We start from the raw sequence: 9,421 nt of genomic DNA on the forward strand, positions 1-9,421 counted from the left end.
GCTCTTTGTAACTGCTGAGCATAGCCACAAAGGACCCAGATCCCAGATAGTCTTCGGCCTAAGTAACTACTCTATGAAAAACAACTACGCGTTGACCACACTAGATGCAATTACAAGTGCACAGAACTTAGAAACTAATGCAATTCAGAAGCAGCAAAACTTCCATGATCCATCTTAGTTTGAAGACAGTAATAATGATGAGCAGAACAAAACTGCAGTTGACAAAATCAACTCCACTTGAGGGTTTACTAACCATACCCACATTCACTGTATTATTTGCTCAACCATCTATGCAGCGAGAGATTTTCGGTGATTGCAATGGAGCCAATCCTGAACGGAGATGGCCCATTCAACACTTTTACAGACGAAGGGAACAAATCAAGATTGCAGTGATCACAGTCGATCACCAAAAAGAGAACTTATACAACCTTTTTTTTTCCCTCTAGGAGTATAGTTAGAGCTTTGTTAGGCTTCTGAAAGGAGTGTGTCTTCATCCTAGCTTAGTCGCTGGTGAAAGTATTTGAATCTGCACTGGCCTGGGGCTGCGATGAAGGTAGGTAAGACAAGGCAATGGCTGTGGCACCAAGGGTGACTGCAAGCCCAACTGAAACCCAGAACCACTTCTGTCGCTTCTTACGCCCCTTGCGCTGTTGCCTTGACATCTCTGCAATTCACAAAAATAAAGCAAGTGTCAATATATCGGAATACAAAAGCATGCAGTACTTGCATCTTATATTTAATGTTTCTGATACAATTCAGACAGCATTTTCCCCTCAAGCACAAAGCAGCCAACTGAAAATAGGATGAATAGATACCAAAGACGATAAACATGTTTGATGTTAGTTTGAACCTAGAAAACAGATATGATATCTTTTGAATAATAATGTCTGTAGCTTTCTTCATGCATATGCCACTTAATTTATCAAACACCCGAAAACTATATTCAATCAGCATAGTGTTCTAAAAGAAAAAGGACGTCCGAAGGGAGGGACAAGGGTAGCCCCTAGCACTTGCGTGCTGACTAGAAGGATCCGTGCCTTTGGTTTTGTTTAAGGGATGTTCCACTAACTAAAGTACCAAAGGCTTTCATCAGCGACATCCCAACCTTAGATTCTATACAAGCCATATAAGGGGAGTCACCATTTCAACAAGTATTAATCGCGGTCATTTTTGTAGATGTGCAGAAATAACCACAGGTGGAAAAGTTATTTACCGATAGCTTCTTGGTTTCTTTGAGACATTTCCCTGTTTGCAGCTTCATAGTACTGGACCCTATCCGACAGCCTTGCAATCTCAAAATTCTTTGTCGCAATCATGGTTTCCATATCTGATTCAACTTCAGCACGAGCAAAACCCCGAGCAATAGCAGCAGCTACAAGTTGTGAAACCATTATTTGCTGGCACAACTCAGCTCCAGGATCCACGCTTGAACCATCAGAATCATCAGCAATGCTTGGAGATGGAAGTGATAAGTCAATAAGTGATAGGTGGTGACTCAGATTCTTCCATTCCTGTTGCCAGATCTCAAGTGCTTCTTCTGCTTGTGTCCTCCTCTCAATTTCCATCAACAGACTTAACCTCATTTCACGGAGGTCATCATCCATGCCATGCGAAGAGCGAGTTCCATCATCACTGGACATTTCTAAATTTTGGGAAATAATATTTGGGTTAGCACACATATCAACCACTAGATCTGAATTAAGCAAGAGGAATTTCTCTAATGGAACAAATTAGCCAAAACACATCACCATTTAACATTTAATATACACTAAACAATCCCATCACTTGGGAGGCAAGAACTTAGCTCATGAAAATTAGTCACTACTCCCTCCGTTTCAAATTATAAGACGTTTTCGCTTTTCTAGATACATTGCTTTTACTATGTATCTAGGCATAGTGTATAATTAAGTGCATAGCAAAAGCTATGTATCTAGAAAACCAAAAGTCTTATAATTTGGAATGAAGGGAGTACAACGCAATTCAAAACAAACGCTCCTGTCAACAATCAGGCCCTAATAGGAGCAAGAAAACATAAATGGGAGTGACCACACATACTGAGAAAAAAGCTTGAAATTAACTCAAACCATGGGGAAATCACATCCAAGACAAAACTTATATCCAAAAGCAGAACATGATACATCCTACATCTTAGGAAGGGGCTGAAGACAAGGTTATTTTCTCCAATACAGTTGCTACATAATTTTGTTTGTACCCTTCCAGCTGCTTTTTGAGAGATACTATTGCTGTAGTGAACTACGAATAGTTTGCACAGTGCATCAGCTGGAAGTGTCTTGCAAAAACTATTAGACTCACTAGTAGGCTTATTTTCATTATTACTTTAATAGTCCAATATCATCAAAACCTGGCAAAAATACAGATAAGAAAGGAAAAAATAACTTAAACAAATAAACTGTAACAAACTGATCTGTACCTTCAAATGCATCATAGAAAATTGCACCAGGTGTACCAACAGAGGTTCCAAGAGGGGAACTAGGCTTCCACCATTCAAAGATGTCACTCTCAGAATTTATGTGTGCCCCACCATTCAAAGGTCTTCCAACATTAACAGGCTTCACTAGCGGTTCAAGACTCCGCCGCTGAAACTCAAACTCAGGCTGCTCATGCTCACTTTCAGCTACCACAGATCCTTTGCCCTTCTGTAATATTCCACTTTTGTCATCCAAAGTCACTTCCACACCGCTGTCACCTTCAGCTTGACCATTGCCTCCTTGCTGAAACACAAACTCAGGCTCCTGGACTTCAGTAGGTTCACCCCCTTTGGGTAAAGCAGACAGCATCACAGGGAGCTTTGGCTGGCTGCCATCACGCCCAGCATCACCCTGAGAGAAGGTCCTGGCAAGGGAGGTTCCCCGCCTCTTATGGTTGATGAGGTATGGCGACCAGGTTCCCGGGAACGAGGAAGGCGAGTCTGGCAGGGTGGTGCTCTCAGGCGTGGCATAGAGTGATGCCGGCGACGTCTGTGTCCTGACAGGACACACTGGCACCGGTGTGGCCTTGTCAGGAGGCGGTGGTGGAGGCTTGGGAACCGCCTTCTGGACTTCAGCAGCCGACCCTGTCTCAAGGAAGCGATCCAGCACGTAGTTCGTGATGGACGGCATGGGGATAGAACTGCAGGAGGGGAATCACAGACGGCTTGACCTCCCTGGCATCAACGAGCCCTGAATCGAAATTGACATGATAAATTCGAGGTTAGAATGGATCAAACCCTGCTCGGAGAGGGGAAAAAATATGCCACGGTAGAGGGATTCCGATCCAGCGGACCTATGACCCCTATCCTATTGGAAAAATATATCCGGAAAGAAAAAAGTCTACTTCACCCCCTCATCTTTCATACTTGGTCTACTTCACCCCCCAACTATAAAACCGTCTGTTTTACCCCCTGAACTTTCCAAAACCGTCTATTTTACCCCTGGGCGGTTTTTCAGCGGCGGGTCTGCTACAGTAACAGCGTTGCTACAGTAACGGTGGGTTTGCTACATGGCCGGCAGTTTTGAATTTTTTTTTTATTTTCGGTAAATTTTTGAAAATCATAGTAAATCATAGAAAAATCATAAAATGAAAAATCTAATTTTATTGGACTCCACATGAGTAGATCTACACAATGAATATATAATACAGTATGCTTTAGTACAAATTTTTTTTTTAGCTTTAGATTAATTGAAAAATCCAATTTTGTCTGTAATTAATTAGAATTTATCTATAACTAAGTTATACATCGTCCAATGAGTACGGAATTTTTACTATAGTTCAAGCATACAATAATTAGCGTAGCATAAAAATTTCACCACAATTGGACCATAGAAGCTGCAGCTATGAATTATTCCAATAAATAAAAAAAAGAAAATTCAAAACTGGCGACACTGTAGCAAACCCAACGTTACTGTAGCAAACACGATGTTACTGTAGCAAAAGCGCAGCTGAAAACCCATCCAGACGTAAAATAGACGATTTTGAAAAGTTCCGGGGATAAAACAGACGGTTTCATATTTTGGGGTGAAGTAGACCGGTATGAAAGGTGCGGTGAAGTAGACTTTTTCCTATCCGGAAACATTCCCAGCGGAACCTATGACCCCTATCCTTTTGGAAAAAGCTGCCGCGCACGAATCATTCACCGAAAAAAAGAGAGAAAATGCTCAATATTACTCACCCTGAGCTGGACATGCAGGGAAAACAACTAGTTGAACGCTGCAGAACATTTTTTTCGGACTTGCTGTAACGCTATGTATTTTTGCACATTTTTCCATCATCACAAAAACCAGCCGCTGGCATCCTAGCAGCCGCCAGCCGAACGAATTGAAACCCCTCGGACGCGAGATCGCTCACCCAACCCAACACAAACGTCGAAGGACGATAAGATTCTGTAGAGGTACCAGCACTCACCTGACGGGGTCCGGGTCCGGGTCCCGGAGGCGCGGCACCTCCACCGAGAACAGGGGAAACCCTAGCGGAGCCAGCTGCGCTCCACCTCCTTCCCAGGCCTTGAGGTCGAGGAAGAGAAGACGGCGTTGGCGTTTTTCCTGCGTTTCCTTTCCCAGCGCCTGTCGCGTTTGCGATTCGAATTTATGGGGCCCGGCCCGGGCAAAATAGAAGTAAGCTGCGCGAGGGGCGAGACGAACCTGGCTGGCGCAGCCGGCCGCGGAAGGCAACAAGCTGGGGCGGCACAAGCAGAGCGAAAGGCCAAGGTGAGGATGGCGGCAGAGGCGGTCGAAGTGAGGATGACGGCGGAGGCGATCGAGGTGAGCAAAGGCGGTGGCGGCGCTCGGTAGCGTCACCCCTCGCCTCGCCCCGCACGGGGAAACAAAGGCCCGACCCTAGAGCGAGGTGTCGGATCGTGTTGCCTCCCGCGTGGGCTTCCAAAGGGTGGAGGAATTTGTCCTAGGCCGTAATTCCGCGATGGGCTTGCCCGGAGAACAGGCCTGGACACCCCGTGGATTCAGCCTTCGAACGGAGCCCTGAATGGTGTCGGTAGGATTCTGAATGGACCGCAATCGCTTCGCGCTCTTTGCGGGCTTGTCGATGGGTTATTAAGCGGGCCTAATCAACGCCCTTGCTTATATATTTTTAACAAAGACGGTGTACAGTATCGTTAAAGAAAAAAGAAAAAACAGATACACTGAATTAGAGACAGGTGTGTAGCCCGCCTCCTCTGTTGGCGCCATTTTAACCCACACTGATAATAGTTGTTGTAGTCTGCAGACAGAAGTAAGCAACAATACTAAGATAGTGCTTTTTAGGGGCAGCCGCAATCTGCAGACGGTTTATAGCAGGACCACGACTAGTGCAATTATGAACACGCGTCATGGCAACTAGAATGTACTTCCTCCATCACAATTTTTTTTTTAAATTTAACTAGATTTGAAAAAAAAATAACAGCATTTGTATCTCCAAATAAGTTTATTATGAAAATAGATTCAACGATCTATCTAATGATACTAATTATGTATTATAAATATTAATATTTTTGTATAGATTAGATCAAACTTAAAAGTGTTTAACTCCACCAGAAGCGAGAACTATGCTTACTCCGTTCGTCCCAAAATAGATGACGTTTTGACTTCATGTTTGACCTTTTGCCTTATTCAGTTTTTATGCAAAATAAATAAGTCATTATTGAAGTATCTCTAATGATAAAATAAGTTATAACAAAATAAATAATATTTATATAAAAATTTTAAATAAGACAAACAGTCAAACAAGATGTTTTAAAAGTCAAAACAATATGTATTTACGAAAAGAAAAACACTGTTCTGGTTGAATTGTTATGAGAGAAAAACACTGTTCTGGCTGGTAGAATTTTGGCTGAAACTGGCTGAAAAACACTGTTCGGACCTGTTCGGCTGGCAGAATTTTGGCTGAAACTAGCTGAAAAACACTGTTCTGGTTGAATTGTTATGAGAGAAAAACACTGTTCTGGCTGAAAAAATAAGTTGAATAAGTCGGATATGAGGTAAGCTGAACGGGGCCAATATTTATATTTATTTTAGGATGGTAAGCTGTTGATGGCAGCCGCAGCCGCTGCTCCTTCTTTGACAGCTGACACAGTCTACTGTTTATATATATACAATAAAAAAAAGCAGCAGCAGCTGCTCCTTCGTTGAACATGCAGGATAAATGCATGTTATTGTATTAAAGAAAAAAATCCCCTGAATTGTTTCAAAAGAAAAAGACCAAACTGTTGCATCCAAGGCGCCTAGGAGCTGTGGACAACGAAGATTGGCATGCCATGTGGACACATGCGGCAAACATTTGTATGATAGTGTATCAGTGACACTCCGCCTCTTGTAACTTGTGTTGGACATATGCCAAAAGTCCGAGACGATGATCCAATTATGGTATTTTAATGGAGTGTTTAGTTTGGTGGTGATGGTGTGATGTTGATGCATCATGAGTCTATTCCTAAATTTTAGTGGAATGACTTTATCTCTCGTACTAGTACTGATTATTAGCATGTAAGAAATAAGGTGACGATGAATCAACCTATTCCATCTCATAAACCAAATAAAAAATCATAAAGAGTGAGATGATGATGACTACTCAATTCCACAAACCAAACACCCCCCAGGTCTCGTTTGGATGCGCATGTATTCATCTCAATCCACATGTGTTGTGAATTGAGGTGAATACACGTGCATTCAAACAAAGCCTAAAAGAGCAATAGATCCAACCTAGGTGCGAACCCTCTTCCTTGTTCAAGAAAAATGTTACCTTAGAAGTAAACAGTTAAATTCAATGCATGATGGGAGAAAAAAAAGACATACGATAACTAGAGCCTAACTTAGTTGTTTAGTTTTTTGTGGAATCTGAAAAATCAAGTAATTATGTAAACGACTATGTTTTGACTGTGATTTGCCAAAAAAACTACAGATAAGACCGGTCAAATATCCTAAATAGCAGCTATTGATGGCATTGAGTATATGGAGGAGGAACAGCTGGTTTACATCTATATCTGGCCATCTGGCATGGGCACTACAGGACGGCCCAGGCACGGCACTAAGAAGCATGGTCGAGGCAAGGCTCGGGCCACTCCAATCGTGCCTGTGCCTAGCACAGCTTGGTTGTAGTGCTGTGCCTGGGCCGCAATGTCGGCCCGTAGTGTCGGACCAGGCACGGCCCATTAAAGGCGAGGCGCGGCTGCCTCTGAGCCGGCGAGGCGGGCGAGCCGTTGATGCCCCTCCCCCGCTCCTGTCGACCATTGGATCTAGCCGTTGGAGGGGGAGGTGTATATAACTGGCCTCGCCCCCGTCGCCCCGTATCCTCGGTCGCCCTAATTCATTTTCATCGATGTTCTCTCTCTCTTGTCTCGCTCTCCTCTCTAGCTCTCTCCTTTGCGACTGCGACGCAGCGATGGCAACTCTCCTCTCCTCTCTCGCCTTCGACCTTCTCTCTTCTTCTCGCCCTTCGGTGGCCTCTTGAGCCACCGCTGGCCAGCACTGGCACACGGCACAGCCATGTATACCCCTCTTCTTGATCTCGCTTCGTCGTTGTAGCCTCGTCCTACTAGTCATCTCCGTGTCGGCAGTCGCCACCGTCATCGACCTCCTTGGATCCATGCTTCGTCGACGTCGCATGCGATTCTGGTGCTCCGACTGTGAAGGTACGACTAGCCCTAACTCTAACCCTAACCCTACATCTGTACTAACTCTTTATTTTTCTAAAGCTGTTGAGGAACCAGGGATTCTGGTGCTCTGGCTATGAAGGTACGACTAACCTTAACCCTAACCCTTGCCCTAACCCTAACACTAACCCTAGATCTGTACTAACTCTTTGTTTCTCTGAAGCCATTGAGGAACCCGGGGCGCCGACGCATGACGATGGCTGGATCCAACGACGACACAATTGAGGTTAGTACCAACCAAGAGAGGCGGTTGTGCAGGTTGGCTGGAGATGATGACGAGGACGACCTGCGCGAGGACGTCGAGGAGCTGTTCAGGCGTAGCGTTCAAGTTTCCATCGATGTCGGCGATGATCAAGAAGGCAGGGTAGCAAATGTCAGGGAAGGGGAAGGGGACGAGAATAGCGCCAAACGCTCACGTCCCTCTACCTCGGCAGTGTGGCTGGATTTTAAGAAGCTCTTCAAAAAAGTGAATGGTAAGAAGGTCAAGTTTGGAGTTAAGTGCATCCATTGCTCTAAGGAATAGTCTACGCTCTCTAGTGGTGGCACTGGTCACCTCATCCGGCATAGGGATAAATGCCCTAGGAGGCATGAAAAAACTCGCATGTCTTAGTCACAGATCTCTTTTAATCCTGATGGTAGTATGCGGAATTGGGAGTACTATCCTATTGTTGCTCGTACTCAATTGGTTCGATTGCTTGCTAGGCTTAATGTTCCTGTCTCTTTGGGAGAATCTGATGCATTTGAAGAGTACATTAGAACTGCTCATAATCCTAAATATGTTCTAGTCTCTAGGCAAACCACCACTAGAGACATACTGAAATACTTCACTGATTGTAAGGCTAAGCTTGTTGAGACTGTTAGTTCTACTAGTGTTAATTATGTGTGTCTAACATCTGATATTTGGTCTGGTAATGCCAAAGAGGATTACCTTAGTGCTGTTGCTCACTACATAAACTCTAATTGGCAACTAGAGAAGACAGTGCTTGGTCTTAGGCTTATTGATTGTTCCCACAATAGACAAAACATTATTGATCGTGTTGCATCTATGCTTGCTGATTATGGTTTGACTGAAAAGTGCTTGCTGTTACTTTGGACAATGTATCATCTAATGTATCATCCATGCAAAGACTTAGACATGTTCTTTCTAAATATCTTAGTATTGAAGTTGTAGATGATGACAGTGAAGAATTAGACAAAGACAATGCATCCCTTAATGCAGTTAATTGTATGTTCTTGCATCAGCGTTGTGTATGTCATATTATCAATCTGATTGTTAAGGAGGCCCTAACTGCTCTTAAGCCTTTGATTGAAACATTTAGAATTGCAATATCTTTCTTAAACTCATCTAACCAGAGAATTGCTGCATATAAAAGTTACTGCATTGTCATTGGTGTTAGGCCTAGAAAGTTTCAGCTAGACATGGAAGTTAGGTGGAATTCTACATATCTAATGCTTAAGCATTTGTTTCCTCATAAGGCCCCATTCACTACTTTCATGCATGTTCAATATCCTAGGGCTGAAGGTGCTCAGTTGCTTTTAACTGATGACCATTGGGCTATGGTAGAAAAAAAGTGCTTAAATTTCTTGAACTGCTTTATGATTCTACAGTTGCATTGTCTGGTGTGTACTATCCTATATATCCACTTATGATTCATTATCTTGTTAAAATTGCTATACACCTAAAGAATTATGTTAATGATAGTCACATCAGACCTGTGGTTCAACCTATGATAGATAAATATAATAAATACTGGAGGGACATACCTTTGCTTTATTCTTTTGCAT

General features: G+C 43.4%; 1 protein-coding gene across 1 annotated transcript; it reads right to left on the reverse strand.

Annotated features, from left to right (window-relative positions):
- Nucleotides 1–218: 218 nt before the first annotated feature.
- LOC136513467 (uncharacterized) lies at nt 219–4,891 on the reverse strand. Its single transcript, XM_066507472.1, has 5 exons — nt 4,638–4,891; nt 4,402–4,559; nt 2,432–3,179; nt 1,214–1,642; nt 219–664 (listed from the first exon to the last, which is right to left on the reverse strand). The coding sequence occupies exons 3-5, from the start codon at nt 3,117–3,119 to the stop codon at nt 501–503; spliced, it is 1,281 nt and encodes a 426-aa protein (XP_066363569.1). The 5' UTR covers nt 3,120–3,179; nt 4,402–4,559; nt 4,638–4,891; the 3' UTR covers nt 219–500.
- Nucleotides 4,892–9,421: the final 4,530 nt, after the last annotated feature.

The sequence above is a fragment of the Miscanthus floridulus genome, chromosome 16, assembly GCF_019320115.1.
Source record: "Miscanthus floridulus cultivar M001 chromosome 16, ASM1932011v1, whole genome shotgun sequence".
NCBI classification, from domain to species: Eukaryota; Viridiplantae; Streptophyta; class Magnoliopsida; order Poales; family Poaceae; genus Miscanthus; species Miscanthus floridulus.